This window comes from Panthera uncia (genome assembly GCF_023721935.1).
Source record: "Panthera uncia isolate 11264 chromosome A1 unlocalized genomic scaffold, Puncia_PCG_1.0 HiC_scaffold_17, whole genome shotgun sequence".
NCBI classification, from domain to species: Eukaryota; Metazoa; Chordata; class Mammalia; order Carnivora; family Felidae; genus Panthera; species Panthera uncia.
Window position 1 is genome coordinate 32,765,158 of NW_026057577.1, and position 27,071 is coordinate 32,792,228.

Sequence of the window (27,071 nt, forward strand, 5' to 3'; positions counted from 1 at the left end):
CTGTGAAAGAGGAGAATGTGCCCGTCTGAGGTTACATACACACTCAGCATCAACAAAAGTGAAGTCATTTCTCCTTGCACAACAGGAAAAGTTGTTTTTGGTTTTTTTCCCCCCTTACAGCTCTGAGCAATGAAAGCCAGAACTTTAAATGGCTCTGTATAAAAACACAAAAAGGGAGGGTCACAATCTATTAGTAAAAGCAGTTCAACATCAAGAACCCCTCTTCCTTTAAAATAAAATCTAAAAAATAACTTTTTAAAAATGCCTTCTTACCTTTGAAAATTATTTTATCTTTGCTTCATTTTCTCTACTCTAAAATACAGATTACTACATTTAAAGAGAAGATATAAGGAGCTGATAAATTTCTATCTGCCATGTGCTCTCACAGCAAAAATAATGTGTACTTTTCTCCTATAGCAATCACTAAATAAAATATCCAAACCTGATTCCAGTAAGAACAATATAAACTATTTTTACTATAACATCAACAATATTTACTGCACCAAGTTTTGTGGTTTATTTCCTAATCTAGTAAAACTATTTCATCAGCTTTAAAATTACACCAAATTGACTAGAATACCAACTTTACAACTATCTGAAATTGTAAAATGGTTGCAAAACTTCAGGCACCACGACTATGTCCCTTTCTATTAATATTTAACATAACTAAACAGAGAAACCAAATATTTCGACTTGGCTTTACTAACTGTCATGATTCAAACTACAGGTCAACATCCAAACTAACAATTAAAATCACAAAAGAACTAACATAATAGTTTAAACAAAGGGCAGTTCAACCAAGCTATCGTGAAAAATTCAGATTTCTACATCCTAATTGCTTGAAAAGTTGCTCAACTGTTCGGATTTTGGCTACTGTTAATTTGTTCCCTATCAGGAATATATCTACTGTTTTTACTTTCTACCTGTGCCACATTTATCTTAGGTTTTACACTTCTGGATCTTTCAACCATTAGAGATCAACCATCAAATTACTTCAACAAGTAGAAATAGCAACACCGCTCCCAAACAGCAAATTCTGCATTGCTAGACACTTATCTAGTTGGTAGATTTATACCATTGTTCATTCTTAGTTCCTTAAATGTAAAAAATACCCACAGAATGGTGGCATACCTCTAAATTGGTTTAAATATGGTACAAAGTTATTTTTAGTTAGGTTCAAGTTTTAAAAAGGCACTAATCATTCTTCTCAGAGACTAATCTACTCAAGTTCCTCCCATATTAAAAAAAATTAAAGCTTAATTTGTCTCTCTTGGAAAAAAGAAGTGTATGTAATGCTCAAGTAAAAGAACATTAGAATTACAGAATACTAAACCTGTTATCAAATCAGGGTCAGGATCATACCTATTGTTAATAAAAATAAGTCTGACATTTATTCTAATGATGGTCCTTTCAAACACTAGCAAGGCTAAATGTTCTCTATATGCACTTTGAAATGTAATTCTTATTTTTAAAAAATTCTCCTATCTTCTAGTGTGCAAAAAGGGAAGAAAACCCCCATAAATCCTTATAAACTGGTTCTTATTCATAAAAAAAAAGGATACCAGCAACATTCATGTATTATTTGAGAATTGTGTCTATTCCCTCCTTGCATGCTAGAAAGATGCAAAGACAAACACTTGCAATTATTCAGACAGATCATTCCACAGTTGTAACTTTCATCACAGTTCTCAAAGCAGTATGGTGAGGTCAGCTCACAAACAGCTTAAGTAGCAAAACTAGAAATTGGTGGTAGTAGTATCAGGCTACATAACAGCCTCTCCAAAGAATATGAAGTAAGAGAACTGAAATGTGCTGGCAACATGCCAAGAGACTGGACAGAATATAGCTTTGAGCAATGAATACACAGAGTTTACAGTATATAGCAATTCATCATCTCTTATCCTGTAGTTTGATTTTCCTTGTATAAAAACCAAAATAAGCCATATACAGGAGGTCATTTAACACCACCAAATTTCTCTACATATGTGTCTTAAAAGACATCTGGGCATGCAATGATTTGGTTAAACTAAAAACATACCCTATAAAGGAATATGTAACTTCCATCTTATATGGAGATGAAGAATATAAAATAGATATTATATTGATATTATTCTACATAGAACAGGTTTTATTCTCTAAGGATTATACTGCCCTGGGCCTAATTCTAAATGCTTAGGTTTTTCTATAGTGCCAGTTCTAACTAATTATCTCTGCAACTGACTGGCTTTTAGAATTGGTTAACCTTCTCAGGAGATTTAATTAAGAATTTATCTTATCCAATCAAAGAACATAATTTTGATAAGAAACAACTGCTTTGACCTAGTCAAAATGTTACTTTTACAATTTCACCTTTGTTGAATCATATTTTATTTATTTATTTATTTATTTTTATTTTTTAATATATGAAATTTACTGTCAAATTGGTTTCCATACAACACCCAGTGCTCATCCCAAAAGGTGCCCTCCTCAAAAATATGGAACGCTTCACGAATTTGCGTGTCATCCTTGCGCAGGGGCCATGCTAATCTTCTCTGTATCGTTCCAATTTTAGTATATGTGCTGCCGAAGCGAGCACTGTTGAATCATATTTTAAAACAGAATAAGAAAACCTAATTCTTAAGTCTTTGACTTTCTAACTGTATTTTCTTTCTGAAGAAACAAAAGAAAATGTACCTATTTTAGGCAAAAGAATCATATTCAATTCAAATCAAGACACATTTTACACCTATTTTGTGCCAGACATTATGTTGAGAACAGAAGAAACAAAGATAAAGATGTATACAGTCTCAATGAGCTGACAATCAATCTAGTTGAGGCAAATGACCCACTTAGAAATCAATCATCTCTCTCTCTGTCTCTGTCTCTGCTACACTAGCTACAGGAACAAAAGCTCTGGTATCACCCAGGAAAGTGTGAATAAGTCTGCCAGGGAGGACAGAAAAATCTTCAGAGAAGACAAGCTATGTCTTGAAGGATAAAAATTTCACAAGGGAAAGGGGATACTTCAAGCCAAAGAAAGAATGAACAAAATCAAGAAAGCACAAAAACATCTGACAGGGGCACCTGTGTGGCTCAGTCAGTTAAACGGCTGACTCAATTTCAGCTCAGGTCATAATCCCACAGTCCGTGAGTTCAAGCCCCTCACTGGGCTCCATGCTGACAACTGGGAGCCTGCTTGGTATTCTCTCTCCCTGCCCCTCCCCTGCTCAATAGCACATGAACCAGCTCTTCCTCTCTCTCAAAATAAATAAATATACTTAACGAACAAACAAAAAAACGGGTGACAAAGTCCGGTGACAAAAGTAGGGACAACGATTTCCGGTACATGTACTACTTATTCCTCTTCTATCGTCACCCATGACAGACATACTAATCAATTAAAGCATGTTTAAAGCCCACATGAGACTCAAAGTCCTTTTCAACAGATCACCCAAAATCAATGGAAGGATGTTAAATCCATGAGATGAAATTTGCGCTATACTGAGCCTGGGACTAGAAAGTGGTGGGACTTGAGGCTACAGGGGTACATTAAGGACAGATTATAAATGAACATGAATGCTAGGCTAAGAAGTTTAGATTTCATCCTGTGGGCAACAGATCAAAGAATTTTATGAAAAATATGGATGTGATCAATTCTGGCAGATGTATGAAGAGTACATTTGAACACACAGAATAAAGGCAGAGAGAACAGCTAAGAGGCTATTGCAATAATCTAGGTAAGACACAATGAAGCCCGAATGTCAGTGATGGCAAAAATCTACTGCAGGCTCTAAACAAAATGGAGTGTTTTAGATTCTATAATTCATGGTTTTAAACAACAGTTTGAGAAAAATTAGTATTCTAATTGGAATTCCCAAATAATATTCAAAAAAGAAAAGACAAATTAAGGTAAAGACTGGAATTAAAGAAGTGAATCACAATGATACTCAAGATTACTCAAGACTATAAATTCAGAAATAGTTATTTCAGGTTTAGCATCAAGGGGAACATCCTCATGACCAGACTAATACTCAGCAAGTCTTTTCTTCCTGAGGGCGCTAATACTCTAGCCAAACAACAAACTCTATTCACCTTACATGCCCCCACAATGCAGAGTCAAATTCGCACTCCCAGTGGGATGCAGAAAGAACAAAAGTCAAATTGAAAACCAAAGTTTGAAACTATGTAGGAAGTTCCACTTTATCCAAACATTTACAACAATGTATTTATTTTACACAAAATAAATCTTATGGAAATACTACTACTATTCTACCATGAACTAAATCATATCCCAGCCTTTTAACTCTAGACTTCTTGGTGTGGAATACAATCTAGCTGTAGCACTTAGGGCAGTATGCAAAAAAAGTAACAACCTAGCACTTTCGGAGAATGTTTTAATAAAGTATTCTGATTAAAACCAAAAACTTCATTATAGCCCAAAAGGCCAAAGACAATCAAAAGAGATTTTCTGTTTTGGAAAAAGAGATTCTTTTACTGTTGCAAAGGCTAATGTACTGATGTGAAATCCAAGTGCAACATGTTAACGTGCATGCTGGAAAAGCTACCATTACTGTTTAAGACCTAAGGATACTCATATTAAGAATAAAATTATCCTATAGTGAATGCCAACAATGCACCTGTACTATATAGATATATATTCAAGGGTTTTACTTTGTTACTGTCCCAATTCTTTTCTCTCCTAATAACAAATTGTCAAAGTGGGATTCTCCTCCTCTCAAAATAAGCTAAAATGAAAAATATGAACTACAGATATAGAATTTATTTCTGATATACTGTTTATTCTGAGAAAACAAATCATATGTTTATCATAATCCCTCTCTTTTCCATTAAGAAAAGGAGTAGCTAGTCATGAGCAGAGTCTACTTCTCATGATGTCATTCCAAAGCCATTACTAAATGTTACACATGTTATGCTTCCTTCAAATCAATCACCAAACAAGTCATCTTCAGACTGAGGTCAAATTCCATTCACTACAAGATCTCCAAACTTGAAGTAATGGTCCATTTACTAAGTAATATCCAAAGACCAAATTCCAGAAAAACCCTCCCCTTGTACCTCCCCCGCTTAAAAAAAGTCTTCTCCTTTTAGCTCATTGTAATGGAATGTGACCTGTAGTTAAGGGCTTTTCCATTCCTTATTTACTGTTTAGAGAACATGAAGCTCATCTATTCTCTCTCATAAGAGTAATATATTTCTTAAAATAAAAAGAGTGAAGTATAGGTGGTCAATCATATAATAATTAGAACAAACAAAAAGTAAATTGGTTTACTTGATTTTTCATGCATGACAGAATGAGTGTATTTAAATGATAAATGGATCTATTTTTATCTTACAACACTGGTCCAACATCTTAAAGGACCTATGATTTGTATGACTCCTAATAAATCAGGTAAGGAAGGAGAAGTTAAAACTACACCTACTTAAATAAATCTTCACACACAAAATTACTGTAAACTTCTTTTCATAACAAATCATTTTTGTCATTGAACTTACGCACTTAAATATCTACCTGATCACAGAGAGAAGAGGAAAATATCTAAGAAATGTACTGCAAAGTCTAAAATTAAACACATCTATCTGGGGTTCAGTTAGCATTTTTTAAAAGTATGTATTTGACTAGGTGATCCTCAAAGTTTCCATGATACTTTAACCCAAGTTTTAAAACGAACAAATTCTAGACAAAAACTTCTCCCATAATAACCCCCTTCAGGATACATTTTACTTACATTCTTCCTACACCTTCATACATGTTAGTCTCATCTATCAAAGTCATAATCTCTGTATCTGTAAGATGTGCATGCTTTTTCGTCCTGTTTAGCTGTTCAATCTGTATGTCTGCAAGCTTCACCTTCTGTTGAGTGTCAATAACTTTGGCTTGAAGCTCTGTGAAGGCCTAATAAAAAAAAAAGTCCTTCATTTAGTGGGTGAAACATTTTACAGGAAACACTTGAGTCAAATCCAAATATATTAAAATAAGCTGCTAACCAGAAACAAAGTTGTGAAATTTACCAACACAAACATCAATAAAACTCAATACAACTGTAAACAATCAAGCCACCATGCTAAATCATGAACTTACCCTGTCCTCAGAAAATGCGGTCTACATGAAGCACAACAAATGCACCTTAAATAACCATATGAAGAAGCAGGTATCCAAAGAGTAATAAAACAATAAATGCAAAAGAGGATGAAACACAGTGATTCAAAACAAAACTATAACGATTCACTACATTTGTATTACACTGCTAGGTTTCAAAACACTTTCCCACATTTATTTGAAATACTAACATGGGAATATTAATATGAGAACATTGTGGAATATAGTAATATCTCATTTACTCCTCTCAATAATCCTATGATTTAGGAATGGGAGTTTTCATCATCACTCTTTACAGATTAAAGTAACCAACTTAGGGGCTCCTGAGTGGCTCAGTCTGTTAAGCATCTGACTTTGGCTCAGGTCATGATCTCATGGTTGCTGAGTTCGAGCCCCGCGTCAGGCTCTGTGCTGACAGTTCCAGGCCTGGAGCCTGCTTAAGATTCTGTGTCTCCCTCTCTCTCTGCCTCTCCCCTGCTTGCTCTCTATCTCTCAAAAATAAATAAACATTTAAAAAACATTTTTTTTAAATAAAGTAACCAAATTAGTTGAAGAGATGTAAGTGGCTTGCACAGGGTTGAACAACTATTATGAGGAAAGGCAGGGACTTAACACTGAAACCCATTTCTTCTGACCTTTAGTTCAGGAATGTTTCTATTTTACAGTAACATTCAGGATACAAATATTTTTAAAATAAAGATTAAAAAAAATAAAAAAATTCAAGGCATTGGTAGAACTGCATCATAATCTTCATATGCACATACCAAGCCAAATTTGACCCTCGTGTACACTTAAACACAGTTCTTGGATACTCTTACTTAAGGGCCTGGAATGACTTTCAGATGTTGTCAAATTTATGCCTTAATAATACCATTTGTGACTGCATTACAGGGCAAAGCCCTCTACTTAACTTTTTTCAGACTTTGTTCTCACCTATTAGTAAGGTTTCAAAAGATTGATTTGGGGAGAGAGGAGGTGCCTGAAATTGCCTATTAGTCTCCACTACCTCCCCCCAAAAAAAAGACCTTATAAAGATATTAGAAGATGAAACCTTTAAACAACAAGTTTGTTTTTTACTTAAGCTAACTGGCTGTCAAAACTATCCAATTTAAGTCTCCAATCATCTTCTTAGTTTGCATTCATTGTCCAGAGGTTTCTTAACAACAAATTCAAATGCTGGGAGTTAAGTCCACTCACAGCTATACTCTATTGTTAGCTCTTTCACTAAACCCTGACTTACATTAGAACTTTTAACAGAAAAAAAGATAAACTTTTAGAATGCTTTAATCATTCTTCAGATTAATTCTGTCTTGCATGTAAACTTACAGGTGATTGTTCTGTACACATTGCTAAAGCAGCTGGTATACAGTTCAAGCTAAGATACTACAGCATTAGAGAACACCAGGTTAAGGGCTAAATTTACAAGTTTCAAAAGAAGAAACACAAAAAGCAAGGTACATACACATAAATCCTCAGAGCAATAACAAACAACTTCATTTAATAGGAGCAACAAATATTTGAGCTATCTTATTTCATATGCAAAGGTTCACCCAAACGAAGTGTTAAGACGTTACATTTGCTCTTCTGAAGAACCTAAGCTAATAAACAAAAGGTGTGGAGTTAAGCAAAGAATAGTGGATTCTAGTCCCAACGTTGGACTACATCTTTTCTAGAATTCAGTTTCCTTTTATAGAAAAGTATAGGTTTAAAGTTGATGAAGTCCAGGATCCTTTCCCTGACAACCCTTAAGTGGCAAAAACGTTTTTGGGTAACAACACATTCATAAACAACTGTTTGAAGACAGAAACCCAATTCCTTCCGATACCGATTTTATTTGGAAAATTTTACGGGCTTGTTCTTGTTTCTTTTTTTTTTTTTTTTTTTTGGCAGGTCCTTCAAGAAAGGGGGAAGGGGAGATAGGGCTGGGAGTCAAAGCCCTGCTATGAGACTATCTAACTTTGAACTGTATGTACATGCTGTGACCTTTCAAAGCAAGAGATGGAGTAAGTGGCCTAAAAAGACAGGATGGCCTTGGAGTTTTTCAAAGCAAATGAAGATTAAGAATTTACAGATGCCTCAGACCGGGCAAGCCGTCCGAAGGGGCTCCAACTTGAAACGCTTACTTCAGGCCTTACTATGAAACTGAAGGCTCCACGCAACGAAACGGCCCTGGAGGTCAGAACGAGAAGATCGGCCAGCTATCGGCCCGCCACAGGAATCAAACCAGCCCAACCGGCTCTTAGGCAGAAAGAGCTGCTCGCCCCCCACGCCATCCTAAGGAGACCCGATCCCGCCTTAGGACTCTGGGAAATCACGCCCCAGTTCCCTGGGGCCTCTTTTCTTCCTCCGGACTCGAGTCTCACTCGATATTCTTGACCACAGTCCCCTTAGCTTCCAAAGAGAAGCCTCTGCCAGGTGAGGACCCTCTTTTACCTTCTTCAATTCCAGATCCACGGGAGCGGCCATCTTGGTTCAGTCGACGCGCCTGCGCAGTAGGTGAAAGCCGGAAGGATAGTGGGGGAGGGGCGGGCCTTGGAGGTTTGACTGTCCCCTTTCCTTCTGCGCCTGCGCATGGGTCGGATTAGCCGAGCTTCAAGAACTATTACGATACCCGTTACGTCCTCCTCACGTGACCTATCAGGCCTGGCGCGCAGATTCTGAGGATGGTTTTAAGCACTTGGACAAATAGCTTACCTTGTGCTTGCTGAATAGAGTTGCATGCAGATTCGGCCAAAACCTTTTCAGGCATTCATTCCTTCAGCTAGTCCCTGTGGTGTCAGGGAAGTGGAAAAATCAGCCGGAGCTTCAGGCAGGGTAGTGTGGAGGAGACCAGAGGTCTTCGTTGAAATGTTCTTCCAAAGAATTTATTTCTACTGAAATTCCCTGGGAAGACTTTCTAGACACAGTAGTTCTCAAGAGTGGCCAAATGAATTTATTAAAAGAGTACAGATTCTCTGGTCCTCATCACAAGCTTAATTATTTAGAATCTTTGACACTGGGGCCAGGAAATTTGTGTTTTCGAAAACTCCCCTTATCACCTGTAAGTCACCCAACAAGTCACCTGCAGACCACATTTTGAGAATCTGCTGTAAAAGCTTTGGCATCTGAACCAGAAGGATGAATAGTAATTAGACTTTAGAAATGGAGGAAATGGATGTTTTACCTGATGTGGAGAACAAGGGCAAGAGGAAATGTAGATAAATTTCCTTATAACCTGAAGTTCATTGACAAATACTTGAGACAGGCAGAGTATGACATTCCTCCAGGAACTCCCAACTGTCTTAATGTTTTGCTAGAGGGGAAAAACCCTTAGCTAAAAATAGTTAAAATCTTGTAAGCCTTCTTTAGCATATGCAAGTCCTTTTGGAAACTTCACCTTGTCTTTACCTCCCCCAACTCCCCAACTATGGTAAAATCTTGGTTTGAGAGCATAATTTGTTCAGGAAACATTCTTGTAATACAAAGCACCCATATATCAAAGCGAATTTTAAGAACCATTGGCTCAGTTGGGATCATGTGTCATTTGGCAGTACATACTGCTCTTATTGTAAGACATTGCTCGTTTATCAAGTTAAAATGTATTAGAAATGCTTGCTCATTTTGCGGAACACTGGCAGAACAAATTACTCACAATCCAAGGTTTTACTGTATAGAATCACTCACACCTGACAATCCCAGTGCAGCTCTTTCTGCCCACAGGTCTTGTCCCTGTGCTTTAATAAAAAGACCTTTTTATACCAAAGACGTGTCAAGAATTTGGGGCACCTGGGTGGCTCAGTCAGTTAAGTGTCTGACTTCGGCTCAGGTCATGATCTCACAGTTCTTAAGTTCAAGCCTCACTTCAGGCTCCCTGAAGAAATGTACTTTCTTACATTTATTTTTATTTATTTTGAGAGAGAGAGCAGAAGCTGGAGAGAGGCAGAGACAGAGGGAAAGAGAGAATCCAAAGCAAGCTCTGGGCTGCCAGCCCAGAGCCCAATGCAGGGCTTGAACCCACAAACTGAGAGATCATGACCTGAGCCAAAACTAAAAGAAAAGAAAAAAGAAAAGAAATTAAGAGCTGGTTCTTTGAAAAGATAAACAAAATTGATAAACCCTTAGCCAGACTCATCAAAGAAAAAAAGTGAAAGGACCCAAATAAATAAAATCAAAAATAAAAGAGAAGTAACAACTGATGCCACAAAAATAAGAAGGATTATAAGAAAGTACTGTGAAAAATTATATGCCAATAAGTTGGGCAATCTACAAAAAAAATGGATAAATGTCTAAAAACATACAATCTTCAAAAATTGAATCAGGAAGAAATATAAAATCTGAAGAGACCAATAACTAGTGATAAAATGGAATGAGTGGGGCGCCTGGGTGGCTCAGTTGGTTAAGCGTCCGACTTTAGTTCAGGTCATGATCTCACAGCTTGTGAGTTCGAGCCCCACATCAGGCTTTGTGCTGACAGCTCAGAGCCTGGAGCCTGCTTCGGATGCTGTGTCTCCCTCTCTCTCTCTGCCCCTCCTCTACTCGTGCTCTGTCTCTCTCTCCTTCAAAAATAAATAAACATTAAAAAAAATTTTTTTTAACTGAATGAGTAACAAACAAAAGTCCAGGACCAGATGGATTCACAGGTGAATTCTACCAAACATTTAATAAGTTAACATCTATTCTCTTTAGGGTGCCTAGGTGGATCAATCAGTTGAATGTCCAACCCTTGATTTTGGCTCAGGTCATGGTCCCAGGGTTGTAGGATAAAACCTTACTTAGCATGGAGCCTGCTTGGGATTCTCTCTCTCCTTCTGCCTCTCTCCCTGGCTCATGCTCTCTCTTTCTCTAATAAACAACAACAACAAAGAACAATAAAAGGGATGAAATTCTAACACGTGCCACAACATGGATGAACCATGAGGGCATAATGCTAAATGAAATAGGCCGGTCACAAAAAGACAAATATTGTATGATCACGCTTATATGAGGGAACTTGAGTAGTCAAAATCATAAAGACACAAAGTAAGATGGTGGTTTCCAGAGGATGGGGAGAAGGGAAGGAATGGAAAGTTATTGTTTAACAGGTAGTGTACAGATTTCAGTTTTACATGATGAAAGGGCTTCAGGAGATGGATGATGATGGTGGTAGCAGAACATTATAACCATTTCATACCATTGAACTGTATGCTTAAAAATGGTTAAGATGGTGGGGCGCCTGGGTGGCTCAGTCAGTTGAGCGTCCAACTTTGGCTCAGGTCATGATCTCATAGTCCGTGAGTTCGAGCCCCGCGTCGGGCTCTGTGCTGACAGCTTGGAGCCTGCTTCGGATTCTGTGTCTCCCTCTCTCTCTGCCCCTAACCCACTCTCATTCTGTCTCTGTCTCCCTCAAAAATAAATAAACATTAAAAAAAAATGGTTAAGATGGTGAATTTTATTCTGTGTATTTACCACATAAAAAATTGAAAAAATTTGTTTTTCAAATCCACACATCCTTTTCTTTTTCACAATGATATGTAATGATATATTCTTGCCTAATAGAATACAATGCACATAGTTATTTTAAAATTTATTTACAACGTCTTATCACCTCAGTTTTTTGGGTGTGAGTTCTTTAGGAGCATCTGCTGATCTATTTTATAACAGTTGATTTTCTCCTTTGACTCATGAGTTTTTTATTAAGAATGCATCTTTAATGTCTGGCATGTCCTAGGCTATAGAAATGTCCTTACACATGGCTTCATAATCAATTCTACCAAAGCCCTCTGAAGTTCATGGGTTCCAGATCAGTTTTTATGTTAATTCTTGACACACTTGAGAGCAGCAAATCCAGGAAAAAAATAAAACTTTCCCTGGGCATAAAGTTGGCAGAATGTGATATATATTTATGGACTGGGAGCCACTGTAATGTATTTCTCGCTTTCATTTGGGTCTTCAAAATAAATTATTTCCTTTCTCTCTCTGGAACTTCTAAAATGTCAGGAAGAGACTATAAAAGTCCTGAAGTGTTTCCAGTCATTAGACACTTACCACAGAATAGCCATGCTGTGCTTACTTCTGTTATTTTTCACAAAGCAAATAGACTTCATGCTGACGGCTTCACAAGTACATGGACTCTTTCCATAGTACTCCTTCCAAGATTTAATCAATCCACAGTTGAGGAACTTAAAAAGGTGATTTATAATCCTTCAGCCTTGTTTATGAATGCTCAATACACTTATTTATTCATTCAACAAATATTTGTTAAATATCTGTTAGACACTGATCTAGGCCTTTGGAGTATAGCAATAACAGGAGACAAACTCCCTGGTCAGAGAATTGGCAGCAAGGTGTGGGAAGGGAGTGAACAGACCATGAAAGCCCTTTGCAAGCTACAGTCAGGGGTTAAAATATTATTCTGAGTGTGATTGGAAGGCACTGAATGAATTCAAAGAGGGTATTGATCTGATATGAGGAGACTGATGTGATCCCATTTTATTTTTTTTTTTATTTTTAAAAAAAAAAATTTTTTTTCAACGTTTTTAATTTATTTTTGGGACAGAGAGAGACAGAGCATGAACGGGGGAGGGGCAGAGAGAGAGGGAGACACAGAATCGGAAACAGGCTCCAGGCTCCGAGCCATCAGCCCAGAGCCTGACACGGGGCTCGAACTCACGGACCGCGAGATCGTGACCTGGCTGAAGTCGGACGCTTAACCGACTGCGCCACCCAGGCGCCCCATGATGTGATCCCATTTTAAAGAGGTCATTGTAGGTGCTAGGTGGTGAATGGATTGGAAGAAACAAGAATTAAAACAAAGAGACCAGTTAGGAGACTATTGAAGTGGTATGAGGCAGATGATGGTAGTCTGGGTGAGGAGGATAGCAATGGAGGTAGAAGTAGATAGATTTAAGTAGAGGTTACTGAATTTGATGAAGGAATGGATTGGGATCAGGGTAGAGGCAATGAAAGAAAGAGAGGAACCAGGGGCACCCAGGTAGCTCAGTCGGTTAAGCATCCAACTCTTGGTTTTGGCTCAGGTCATGATCTCGAGTTTTGTGGGGTCAAGCCCTACATTGGGCTCTGTGCTGGCAGCATGGAGCCTACTTGAGATTCTCTCTCCCTCTCCCTCTCCCTCTCTCTCTGTCCCTTCCTGACTCTCTCTCTCAAAAATAAGTAAATAAATAAACAAACAAATAAACAAATAGACAGACAAACTAAAAAAAAAAAAAAAAAAAAGAAACAAAGGGAGGAACCAAAGATCATTACTATACTACATGATTCCATGCATGTGAAATTCTAGAATATGCAAACAAACAAGATCAGTAGTTACCAGACAGAAATGAGGATGAAGGGAACTGGGAAGAAGATAGAAGAAAGGGATAACAAAGGAGCATTACATAACTTTTGCAGCGATGGATATGTTTACTATTGTGATTGTGGAGACAGTTTCCTGGCTGGAAACTTACCGAATTGTACTTTTTTTTAAATTTTTTTTAATGTTTTTATTTATTTTTGAGAGAGAGAGACAGAGTGAGCAGGGGAGGGGCAGAGAGAGAGGGAGACACAGAATCTGAAGCAGGCTCCAGGCTCCGAGCTGTCAGCGCAGAGCCCTACGCGGGGCTGGAACTCACACACCGCGAGATCATGACCTGAGCCGAAGTCGGCCGCCCAACCGACTGAGCCACCCAGGCGCCCCTCGAATTGTACATTTTAACATATTAAGTTTATTGCAGGTCAATCATACCTCAAGAAAGCTGATTTATTTATTTGTTTGTTTATTGTGGGTGTATGGGGTGTTAAAGCTTTTTTAAACTTTATTTATTTTTAAATGTTTATTTTTGAAAGAGAGAGAGCGAGAGCATGTGGGCTCAAGCAGGGGAGGGGCAGAGAGAGAGAGAGAGAGAGAGAGAGAGAGAGGATGACAGAGGATCCTAAGCAGGCCCCGTGCTGACAGCAGAGAGCCCAATGTGGGGCTTAAGCTCACAAATCATGAGATCATGACCTAAGCAGAAGTTGGACATTTAACCAACTGAGCCACCCAGGTGCCCCAAATGTATACTTATTTTTGAGAGAGACACAGAGAGCATAAGAGGAGGAGGAGAGAGAGGGAGACAGAGGATCTGAAGCTGGCTCTACATTGACAGCAGAGAACCCAGTGGGGGCTCAAACTCTCAAACTGCAAGATCCTGACCTGAGCGGAAGTCAGACCCTTAACCTACTGAGCCACCCAGGTGCCCCAAGAAAGCTTGTTTTAAAAGGAAAATAAAGGCTGCTAGGTTTTTGACCTGAGCAAACTAGTTGAATGGTAATGTCTTTTACTGAAAAGAGAAAATTAATTCTTTCTTTTAAATATTTATTTATTTTGAGAGAGAGAGAGAGGGAGAGGCAGAGGGAGAGGGAGAGAGAATCTCAAGCAGACTGCGCCACCAGTGTGCAGAACTGTGCAGATCTCTCACAGTGAGATCATGACCTCAGCCAAAATCAAGAGTCAGACATTTAGCTGACTGAGCCACGCAGGCACCCCGGGAAAAATTAACTCTTAGGATATAGTCTGCATGCAGTCTCAAAGCCTCTGCATAGAAATAATAAGAATAATACCTCCCCTTTGTGAATAGACTACATTAGTTACAGTAAGTTAAAGTATAGGTTTAAGTGCTGTAACAGAGATTTCAAATGGCTAAAATAAGATAGAAGCTTAGTTCTCCCTGTCACAAGCATCCATACAGAAGCAGTATAGGGTAAGTATATGAATTCCACAAGGCCAGAGTTCCCAGACTCCTTCTATCTTATCCATATGATCCAAGATGACTCATCACCGCCATGTCCACAGCCTAGCTAGAAGGAAGGGGAAAACAAAGGAGGAGGCTCACTCCTCTTTAAAGGCAGGTCCTCGAAGTTATAGATGCGGTTCTGTTCATATCACATTCACCCAAACAGAATCACACAGCCATTCCTGGCCTTAAGAGAGTCTGGGAAATGTAGTTATTGTTATGGGCAACCATGTGTCTAGTCGAATACCAGGGATTCTATTATTACAAAAGGAAAATAGAAGACAAATATTGGAAGGGTGGGAATTAGTAGTCTCTGATACCAGAGTTTTTCATCTTTACAAGGCCATATCCTATTCGTCAGGTTATTTGATCTTTGCAACTTTGTAAGATAGATAGATCCCCAAGGGTTCGTTCAATCTGAGAAGAAGTTTAGCACTTTCAAAACATTTACTAGCTATAAGTGAGATCTATAAGATCCAAGGAAAATTATTTACTTCACAGAGCTTAGAGATAATAGTACTTATGAGTTATCATGTGAATTAAATGAGATTATGCATGCAAAATTTCTGGTATATAGTTGTACCTAATTAACATTAGCTATTATTATGTGTCAAGTTTTGCAAAACTACAGATAAATAAAAGGGCAGTTCATAGTACAGTGGGGGTCACAGGTAGAGAGTTATAAAAGAATATGAAAATTCCACTGCAGAAGAAGTGACTCCAGGAGCTGGAGGAACACAGAGAAAGGCCTCCTAACCCAGGAGTCTTATAGGTTGGAGGCTTTGTTGGTTGCTGGAGGGAGGGATAGGCCAATTAGGTGAAGGAGATTAAGATGGACAAACTTCCCGGGTGCCTGGGTGGCTCAGTCGGTTAAGCGTCCGACTCTTGGTTTTGGCTCAGGTCATGATCTCACGGTTCGTGAGTTCAAGCCCCACACTGGGCTCCACGCTGACAGCACGGAGCCTGTCTGGGATTCTCTCTCCCTCTCTCTCTGTCCCTCCTCTACTCTCTCTGTCTCTCAAAATAAATAAACTTAAAAAAAAGAAAAGATGTACAAACTTCCAGTTATAAAGTAAATGATTCACAGAGGTCCCTGGGTGGCTCAGTCGGTTAAATGCCCAACTTTGGCTTAGGTCATGATCTCATGGTTCATGACTCCGAGCCCCACATCAGGCTCTCTGCTGTCAGCACAGAGCCCTTTTTCAGATTCTCTTTCATTCTCTATCTGCCCCTTCCCCGCTGTGCACACGCACAATCTCTCTCTCTCTCCAAAATAAATAAACATTAAAATAAATAAATACATGATTCACAGTGATGAAAACCAAAACATAAAATAAAATATATATATAAACACATATATATAAACATATATATATATATATATATATATATATATATATATATAGAGAGAGAGAGAGAGAGAGAGAGGAGTTTCTGCCAAAAAAGGAAGAAGGATTAGGCCTAATATTCCTAGAAGAGACAACGATACCAAGGCTAGAGCCTGGTGTCTTCAGGGAAATATGAGTTTTTTGGTGTAGCTAGAGTGTGAAAATGTGTTAACTATGAAGAAAGGGCCAGAGAGATCGATGAGGGTCAATGGCAGAGGGCCTTCCAAGTCAAGCTCAAGAGCTTGGATTCTATCTTCTGGTCACTGAGTTCAGTGGAGTATTATAAGCAGGGTATTTATACTCCAGAAGATTACCATGGCTACTTCATGTGGAGTGATTCCCAGAAGGCAGAAGATGCAAAGCTAGATCACAACTGAAGCAGCCCAAATATCCACCCGCTGATGAATGGATAAAGAAGATGTGGTATATACACATGTATATTACATGTACAATAGAATACTACTTGGCCATCCAAAAGAATGGAATCTTGCCATTTGCAACAACATAGATGGAGCTAGAGCATATTATACTATGTGAGATAAATCAGGCAGAGAAAGATTAATATCATATGATTTCACTCATATGTGGAACTTTTTCATGTTCATTCATTCTTCAGAGACAGAGAGAGACAGAGAGACAGTGCACAAGCAGGAGATGGGCAGAGAGAAAGACACAGAATCTGAAGCAGGCTGCAGGCTCTGAGCTGTCAGCACAGAGTCCAACTCAGGGCCTGAACCCATGAACCATGAGATCATGACCCGAGCTGAAGTCAGATGCTTAACTGATTGAGCCACCCAGGCACCCCATAGAATCTAAAAAACACAACAGGTAAGCATAGGGGAAGGGAAGGAAAAATAAGAGAAAAACAGAGAGGGAGGCAAACCATAAAAGACTCTTAAATATGGAAAACAGACTGGGGGTTGCTAGAAGGGAGGCAGGTGTGGGGTGGGCTAGATGGGTGATGGGCATTAAGGAGGGCACTTGTTGGGATGAGCACTGGGTGTTACATGTAAGTGATGAATCACTGGGTTCTACTCCTGAAACCAATACTACACTGTATGTTAACTAACTTGAATTAACTTGAATTAAAAATAAAATTAAATAAAGTAAAATAAAATTAAGTAAAAGTAAGGTAGAAGAAAAGAACTAAAGCAGAAAAAAAAAAAAAAAAAAAAAGAACTGAAGCAGCCATCCACATCTGGCCAAGGGGTCACAACTAAGTGGAAGAAGAAGAGAGCCTTAGAGTTCATCTCGTCTTCAAAATTTCTGTCCTGTCTTGAGCAAGTTCTCTCCTAACTCTGCCTTATCACAACTCCTTTTGTATCAAATTACTGGAGAAATATCTTCTTTAAACAGACTCTTTTTTTTTCTTTTTTTAAAAAGGTGTTTACATTTATTTTTGAGAGAGAGAGAGTACAAGCAGGGGAGGGGCAGAGAGAAAGGAGGACAGAGGATCGAAGTGGCCTCTGCACTGACAGCAGAGAGCCTGACGTGGGGCTCAAACTCATGAACTATGAGATCATGACCTGAGCTGAAGTTGGATGCTTTACTGATCGAGCCACCCAGGTGCCCAGAGAAACCTCTTCTTTGATAACATTTCTATATAAGGGTGACCAACCATCATGGTTTGCCCAAGGCTGTACCAGTTTTTATGCTAAAAGTCCTGTGTTCTGGGAAACCCCTCAATCCTGGGTTAGCCAGGATATTGGTAGCCCAACCTTCAGAGGTTTATGGAGAGGCAGTGTGGTATAATGGTTAAAAGCAAATTCTGGAATTGCCTGGATTCAATTCCAAGCCCCATCTTGTATCAGGTACAGGATTTTGAGCAGGTTACTTGCTGTAGCCCAGTTTCCCCACATGAAAAACAGGAGGATGCAGTATAATATTTACATCACAGGGACATCGTGAGGATTACATAATATATACTGAGTATTTAGAATGGTGGCTGGAACATTCTATTTGTTATAAGCATTCTGAAATTTCAGCGGTTATAAACCTACCACCTTCTAGTTTATTTCACTTCTGTCCCACACATCCCCTTGCTCTGTCATCCTTTCTTGGATGCCTCCAGACCCTTCACTTCAACCTCACAGTCATCCAACCTAAGGGTGGTGAGAAAAAGTAGTTCTGTGACACTGGAGACACTCTGGTCTATGTGTAACCTCTGAGAGTATTATTGAATTAAAAATAATTGAAGCCTTTTAAGACTCTCTTCCAAGCGAGGCTACCTCCTGATATCCCCAAGAATGGGTAAATCTCACCTATTACCTTTGAAAATGAATTCTGCACAGCAGTCTGCCTGGGAGTAGGATGGGATTGGGTAGGGCATCTGTAAGGCTCATGTGGTAGTTCTGTGAGGGCCTCAGGAACAGGGATGGGGGGGGGTGGTGATCCTTCCCAAGTGACACATTTGCCGAGAAACTCTGAGGTAGCTCTTCTAGCTGACAAAGTAAGGTTTGGAAGGGGACCTTTCTAGGAGAGGAAGGGGAGCCTTAGCTGTGCCTACTAAGTGACACAGTCTTTGGAAATTCTGCAAGGAGAGGAAGTGAGTCGTTGTCATCATAAGCAGGAACTGGTGGTGGCTTTTCCCAGGCACTTTGCCACATCTGATTCAGTCTGTTTACAAAAAGTCCAAAGAAAGGGAGTATTTTCAGTCAATCTGATTATTTAAACCTGTGTAAGAGATGAGGCTGGGTAACAGAGCATAACAAAATCTGGGTTATTTATCCCACAGCTCACCAGAGAAAGTGAGGGTGTGGGACTGCCAAAGGTCAAAGCCAAGGACAGGAGACTCTGACGAAGAATAGAAAAGGAATAAAACCAGAAATCAAAGCCTAGTGGAGAATCCATGTCTCCATTACCCTGGCTCACCCCAAGCGGAAAAAGTTCACGGTCTGTTAGAACAGGAAGAGGAATACAATGGGGTTGGGTCAAAATCTGGACAAAACTCTACATGCATTTTATAAATAGGCACCAAAAAGTACCAGCACAGAGAAATGTTTTTCTACCCTCAGAGCTGTACCTAAGACAAGGTGACTAAAGCTTTACCCCAGAGCACTGACACATAGAAGCTCCAAAGTTGTAGAGGTTTCTTAAGTTTTTATTTATTTTAAGTAATCTCTACACCCAACGTGGGGCTCAGACTCACAACTCCAATATCAAGAATTGCATGTTCTTCTGACTGAGCCAGCCAGGTACCCCTCCAAAAGTTTTAAAATAAAGATTTCTTTTAATTGTGAGAAGCTAGAAAATTTAATCTTTTTTTTTCTTTTACATATTAGAAGACCATAAATGAGTATAGCACCTGGTAAGCAAGAAACTTAGTTGAAATAGGAAACCCCACATCTTCCACCTTGTTACTAAGTCTCATAAATATCCACAGGCAACTCCAGGCTCACATTTAGGTTATCTTTCAGGGTGAAAAGAGACAATGCTTTTTTCTTTCATAGCTCCAGAAAGAGTCCTAGGATTGACTTCTCTGTTTCTTGCTGGCCAGCTTGAGTAATGTGTCCATCTTTAAAACAATCACAATAGCTAGAGGTATGGAATGCTCTGATTGGTCAGGTATAAGCCATTCCTGGAAGGTTAGGGGTATCACCCTCACCCCAAAAAAACACATCGACTGAGGGTGAGCACAGTGTCTTCTTTACAAAAGAGTAAAGTATAACTATGAAAGGAAAAGCAATGGGTATCACAAGGAGAAAAAAAATAGTTGTCTGCCATTTCAATCTTCTCTCCTAATGAATAGGTCAATTCCATTTCAATGGGTACATAAGTTTCATGATTGTGAAGTTCTTCCCCAGATAGTGATTGCCAGGGACCTCAAGGAAACAGTCTTGCTTTGCACTGGAGTCCTTGGATCCATTGGATGAGAAGAGTACCGTCCAAGGGGACTGAATCTAAGACTTAATGTTGCTTAGCTTTTCTAACTCAGAGAAACTAAGACTGTCTCTCTGTTTCATTAAAGGCCAAATGGAGCAGTTGATAGGGATGCAGAAGTTACCACTTCCTTTTGTCCCCTCAGCTAAGGTCAAATGCCTCAGCCTGGGTTTGGGAAGATGGCAAAGTGGGTTGGTTCTAGGTGAGCAGCCTCTGTGACCTCACAGGTCTTTGCCTTTCTAACCACAGTAATTAGTGGAATACATAAGTGGTACCACCAGGAGTACTTATCCTGGAATCCTGGAATCTGAAGGCAGAAAGCCACACAGAATCAGGGAGCAAGCTTTCCAAAGGTCCCTATTAATCCATCCATTCATCATATACCTCCATTGTGCTCTGCCATCGGAAATGGATCCTGTATAAAACTTCCTGAAAAGAATCCTAGACTCAAAAAGCTGGAAGGGATCTGTGAGTTCTTCTAGTCTACTACCTCACTTTACAGTTGAGGACAAGGAGTCTCACAAAGGAGAAGTGACTAGCCAAGGACATAGAAAATTGGTGTCCAAGCTAATACTGGAGCCCAGAAGTCTTAGAATCCCTTCCAGAGTTCCTTCCATTCTTCCCTGTGGCCTTTGTTGGGTAGATTCCAGCAAGACTATTGAGTTTCGAACAGAAGGCTCCATTTGTCTTCGGAATATGGGACTCTTTTTTCCAGCCGCATACCTTCAACAGCACTTAAACATGCAGATCTTGAAACTTGCATTGATCTTGAAAAGATCTATCCCAGAGCTCAGAGATAAGACAGAAAAAGCTCAAGAGCTATGCCCTCGAAGCAGGATGAAACTGGTGTTCTTTCAGACATACACTATGCCCTGGGAATTCTGTGTACTCCATAAACACACTAAGATATCTAGGGTATCCTTGGCAGTGTGTGCCAAGTGTTGTGACTGCGAGGTGTTTTGTCTGGATCCGGATCAGCATCTCATCCCCCTCAAAAAGTGAAGAAACACCACACTAAAAGTGATTTTCCAAATGTGGCTAGTCGTTAGAATTGCCTAAGAAGCTTTAAAAGCACTGATACCTGAGCCCCTCCTCCTAGAGTGGCGGACTCAGAGGATCTGTGCTGGGACACAAAGAATCTGCATCTTTTAGAAGCTCACCAGGCTTAGTAGCTGTACCTCTAGAAGAAAATATTAATGGAAATGCTTTCCTGGAACTGAGAAGGAAAAACTATCTGTGGATTTATCACTTCAAAGCCATTCTGATGTAAATGCCGCAGGTGTTTAGGACAAAGAAAAATTAGAATTCCTGGAAAGAAGGGAGATTTGGAACTCAAGAAGCCATGGAGAAAAAGGAATTCAAAAGGCCAAGTTCCTGTTATATTGCATTGTCACCACAACTGACACCTCGGGAAATCAGCTCTTAGCCCAGACTTTGTCTCCCTGACTCTACCCTCCAGGGATTGTCAGATTCTGTGAATCCCCAGTGCTCAAGTCAGTAAAGCGTTAGTGCAAATCCACCACTTCTTGGCATTTTTATAGTTTCTGAACAAAAAAGCTATGTACACTTTTTTTCATTGATGCGTGAAATAAATATTTCAATGCCTACAGGGTGGTGGGTTCTATTCTAACAGTGAACAAACTAGACACCTCCCAGTCCTCAGGATCTTCAGTTTGGAACGGGTGTGGGATTCATTTCACAGACTGAGCGCTGGGATCAAAAAGAGATCTTTCCCTTATTTTAGCACCTCCATCACACTGGTTTCTCTCCTATTTCTAGAACACACCACGCATTTTCTTTCTTCTAGACCTTCCACGTGCCTGTTCTCTAGCACCTTCTTCCTGGCACTTTGCCCCATCCTCTGCAATGAAACCTGTAGCGGTCCACTTAAATGGACTTTTCATGGACAGGCCTTTGACTCCTCAGTTTAAAGTAGTTTCCCCCTGGGGCACCTCCCTGGCTCAGTCAGTGGGACATCCAACTCTTGATTTTGGCTCAGGCCCCAGGGTCAAAGAATGGAGCCCCACATTGGGCTCTATGCTGAGCAGGAAGCCTACTTAAATGTCTCTCCTCTCTCCTTCTGCCCCTCTCTCCCACTCACACTCTCTCTCTAAAGTGAAATAAAATAAAATAGAATAAAATAAAATAAAAAAATAAAAGTAGTTCACCCCTGTTATCCTCTCTCAGAGCACCTTACATGTTTCCTTCATGGCATTTAGCATAGTTTTGTGTGTATTTTTTATTTTTTTAAGTTTATTTATTTATTTTGAGAGAGACAGAGACAGTGCAAGTGGGGAAGGGGCAGAGAGAGACAGGGAGACACAATCCCAAGCAGGCTCCACACTCAGAGCCCCATGTGGGGCTCGAACTCATGAAACCTTGAGATCGTGACTTGAGCCAAAACCAAATTGGAAGCTTAACCAACTGAGCCATCCAGGTGCCCCTGGGAAACAGGAACTTTAATTCCAACCCCAGTTGAAACATTATTGAGACAATGAGGTGAGAATCACTAATAAAGTAAAAAAGAAAAAAAAATCGTCCTTTTTTTTCAATGACTTTTTTTCAAGTCATTGCAGCAATGACTTGAAATATAATGGTTGCATGTCAGAGAAGCTGCTGAGTGATGCATCCTTAAGGACAGAGACTCGGGAGGTCCCTCAAGGCCATAACAGTCTGGTCGGTGCCTGCCCCTTCTGTCTCATCTTGCAGGTGACTCCCTCCCTCCCCTCTAGGCTCCAGCCACACTGAGCATCCTTTGTTCCTCCATGCACACTGTTGATGCCTGGCCTTTGTATATGGTCTTCCATCTGCCTGTCACTCACTTATCCCATAACTCCAAACTTTAAATATTTCTTCCTCAGGAAGACCTCTCTTCACCTCCTGAACCTGGTTAGGTCACTATGCTGTAGGCCACCCTATAGAACCTTGTTTTCCCCTTTTCATAGCAAACCAAAACGCCTCCATTCAACTATGGATTTATGCAACAATTATTTCCAGAATTCCTACTATGTGCAAGGCATTATCCTAGCAGCTGGGGAGGCAGTGATAGGCAAGATAAGCAAGACAAGTCACATACCTTGCTCATAATGTTTAAAAAATTCTTTTGATGTTTCACTTATTTTTGAGAAGGGGAGGGGCAGCGAGAGGGGGAGACAGAATCTGAAGGAGGCTGCATGCTCTGAGCTGTTAGCACAGAGCCCAATGCAGGGCTCGAACCCACAGACTGTGAGATCATGACCTGAGCCAAAGTCAGACGCTTAACTGACTGAGCTACCCAGGCACCGTGCTCATGATGTTTATATTCTAGTGAGAGAGACAGACAATAAACAAATAGATGAATTAATACAAGGATTTCTGCCTTACTTATTGCTGCGTTTCTGGAACTGGACATTGTACCCAACACATAGCAATACTCCATAAATGCTTGTTGAGGTGAAGGAAAAGAAGTGAGAGAGAGTGGCAGCTAGCCTCAGGGAAGAGGCAGGAGTGGCCAGTGTCAGAGCCAACATGATTAACCACCATAGGACCATGTCAGCCTGAAGATCTGCCCAACTTACCAGAGGCACCAACATGGGCTGGAGCCTACCCTCTCCCGTTGGTCTAGGGAATGTGAGTGTAGGCAGGGGAAGCAGTTGCTAATCTTCACTTCTGTGTGCCCTGTGCCTGTGTAGGCCTGTAAAAATGGGGACATATGAATGGGAACAAGCCCCAGACTTGCTAAGTGATCTTATCCACTCCTGTGCTTTCTTGGGCCAGAGACTGGGTAGCTGGTTGCCAAACCCATTTCCTCTTTCTCATGGACATCTATCTAGACTACATCTCCCCACTTCTCTTGCAGTTAGGTTTGACCACATGATCAGCTTTTGTCAGTGGAATGTGGATGGAAGTGATAGAATCTCCCATGCACCATCCTTCATGCACTTCCTCCGTCATAGTGACCTTGGAAGCTGTGTGTTAAAGATGGCAGAGACACAAGATGGAAGGAACTGGGTCCCTGAACTGCTACTTGGGAAAGTATCTCCCATTAATTAGGGTTAGGGCCACCCATTTTGGACTTAACCTGAGTGAGAAATAAACTACTACGACAGGCCCCTGAGGATGGGGCTTTGCCTGTTAGAGCAGCTATAGCACTATCATAACTATAGAGCTCCTCACTCTCTCCAGGCCGAGGATACATCTCTAGCCCAGAGCCCATCCCTGGGCTCAAGACTTGGTTCTACAACTGTGCACCGATCATTTCTGCCAGCAAGGTGGTCTCTACTTTAGACTTTATGCGACCTAAACTAGGCTAGCTGTCTTCACCCCCAACCAGCTCCTCCTTCTCCAGAACGGCCCATCTCAGTGGATGGCTCCACTTTCCACCCAGGCAAGAAGCCTAAAACTCAGTCATCCTTGACTCCTTTTCCCTTTCTGTCATCCTCTGCTTGCCTCCTACATATCTCCTAAATTCCTGTACTTCTTCTCCACTGCTACTACCATCAGACTCTGTAACAGCCACCAACCACCTGGTCTCCCTATGCTACTGTAGCTTCCCATCTGGTCCATTCTCTACACTGCAGCCTGAGTCGTCTACCTGAAAGTAGATCTGATCATGCCACCTCCTCCTACCTACACTCATGTTAGAACCCTGCACCGGCTCCCCAACACTCTGAGGAACCAGTCCAAACTCCCTGGCACAGTTGTGAAGGTCTCTGCATAATCCGGCCTGGTCTCACTCTGCAGTCTCTTTACCTCTTCTTCTGACTCCATCCCAGTTGTCTACACTCCTGTCATACCAAACTCATTTCACATCATCCTCCCTCTCTGTTCTGTTACCTCTGCCTAGAACACTCTTAATAACCCCCTCTTCCCTTAGACCATAGCTGCTCATCATGCCTTACTTTGAATTTCACTTCCTCAAGGAAGTGGCCTCCTTGACCCCTGGGCTACGCTCATCAAAACTGTCTCGACATTTGGTTGTTATGACGTGTTGATTGTCTATCTTCCCTGTTAGAGCGCAAGCTCCTAGAGGGTAGGGCCTGGGTCCTGGTCACCTTTGCATGTTTAGCTTCTAGAACAGAGTAGGAATCACTGTATGTGTGTTAAATGAACGCATGTGAGGGCAGTGAACTAGTTCAATCATTGCCAACTTAAACCTGCTGTGTAGACACTCTTGACAGCCTCTTAGGAATATCAGGCCTCTTTTATGATAGCAAACAGTTAATTCTCAGAGTTTCTCTGCAGTCTGAGTCAGTGTGATTAGCTCCTACTTATTAATGAGGAAACAGAGCCCCAGGCGTGCAGGTGATCTGCCCCAGGGAGACACAGAGGTGAGGTAGTCACAGGGCTCCAGCTATGACCACGCTACTCCACCTCCCTCTCCCACTTTTCTTGTTTCTGAGCACCAGGCGGAAATGTAATGTCATGACACATTGGGGGATTTCTTTCTTTCATTGCATTTTTCTGATGTGACTCCAGCCTGGCAGCTTGGGGGAGCATAGGCCAAAGGAGGAGGGAGGCGGGTGGTGGGGAGGTTACTGCCGCATTCCTTAGCGGCCTCCGTTTGCATAGCTCTGAGAAAGAAGAAAGAAGTTAGCAAGCTTTGGCAGAAGCACTGGGCATTCAGCTCCTGTTCTGGCAGCTGCAGAGGCTGAAACTGAACACACACTCTGCCAAGGCCAGGGAGGCAGGCTCTCTCTCCAGGCTCAAGCTGCCAAGATGAGGTGGAGGAGGTCAGGGCCTTGGCCTAAGATGGGGAATCACAGAAAGAGTCCCCTTCTTTCTGTCCAGCCTGGAAGCCAGTTGGCCATGAGCCATCATTAAGTGTGTGTGTACAGGATGGGGGTGGGGGAATAGCGTCAGGGCCTCAGTGCAAAATCTTTCCAGGTTGGAGAGCTGGCGAGGGCATCAGAGAGCCCAAGGGCTACCTCTAGCCTCTCACCCACCCTGGACATATTGGAGGGGCAGCCCCTGGGAAGATGTCCCCACCCAGCTGTTGGGGCCACTGCCATCACATTCCAGAGCAGGCCAAGCACCACAGAACGTGGCTTCAGAAAGAGTGTGAGGCCCCACTCACCATGGAAACTGGGCTTCCTAGGAAAAGGTCACATATTTGATGTGGCTGTCATCCGGGCACCTTAAAGGCAGCACTGTTCCTGTTTTCCTGAGGACACCCGCCAGCAAAGAAGCCCTGAGACAATGGGGGGTGGCAGCTGACCTGTTTGCTGGCTTTAGGCAGGCCCCTGTCACAGTTTCCCCTTCTCGGCAAAGCCCAGTGCTGCAACCACTTACACACCCCGGCTCCAACTTGCACCCACTGGGACAATCCTGCAGGCTGGACCAAGAATCTGGAAAAGGAGGTGCTCACAAGACCCACGAGCATAAAAAGAGCAGAGGGCTAGAAGTCAGAGCTTGTTAATAGCTATCATGGGTTGAATACTTACTCTACACCAGGCCCTGTGAGAAGTGCTTTATATGCATTATAATATTCACAAAAACCCTAAGAAAATGGAGGCTTTGAGAGGTTAAATAATTTGTTCAAGATTATTAAACAACCAGGGGTGCCTGGGTGGCTCAGTCGGTTGAGCGACCTTCAGCTCAGGTCATGATCTCATGGTTTGTGAGTTCAAGCCCCGCTTTGGACTCTGTGCTGACAGCTCAGAGCCTGGAGCCTGCTTCGGATTCTGTGTCTCCCTCTCTCTGCCCCTTCCCCACTCATGTTCTGTCTCTGTCTCAGAAATAAATAAACATTAAAAAAAAATTTTTTTATAAAAGATCATTAAACAACCAGAAAGTGGCATGGTTAGGATTTGAACCCAGATTTGTCTGATCCAGAGTCTAAACCCTTCACTTCCACTCTGTCTTCACTCATTCATTTACTCATGCATCATTCATTTGTTCCATTGTCCTCTCATTCATGCTTGCACCAAACATTTAGCGAGAACTTCTGATATGCTAGGAGCTGTGCTTGGTGCAGGTACACAGAGGTGCAAAAGGACATGC

At 41.0% G+C, this 27,071-nt stretch overlaps 1 protein-coding gene and 1 non-coding gene across 3 annotated transcripts in view; both read right to left on the reverse strand.

Annotated features, from left to right (window-relative positions):
• The window catches only part of PFDN1 (prefoldin subunit 1), a 56,523-nt gene extending 47,887 nt beyond the window's left edge, over nucleotides 1-8,636 (reverse strand). For both annotated transcript variants that reach the window (XM_049649367.1, XM_049649366.1), the window contains exons 1-2: nucleotides 8,531-8,636; nucleotides 5,727-5,893 (exon numbers count right to left, since the gene is read on the reverse strand). In XM_049649367.1, the coding sequence (XP_049505324.1) occupies nucleotides 5,727-5,893; nucleotides 8,531-8,563 (200 nt within the window). In that variant the 5' untranslated portion in view covers nucleotides 8,564-8,636. The remainder of the gene's footprint in view (nucleotides 1-5,726; nucleotides 5,894-8,530) is intronic.
• On the reverse strand, nucleotides 2,469-2,575 carry LOC125935937 (U6 spliceosomal RNA). Its single transcript, XR_007461897.1, has one exon. It is a non-coding gene; the product is annotated as a U6 spliceosomal RNA (small nuclear RNA).
• Nucleotides 8,637-27,071: the final 18,435 nt, after the last annotated feature.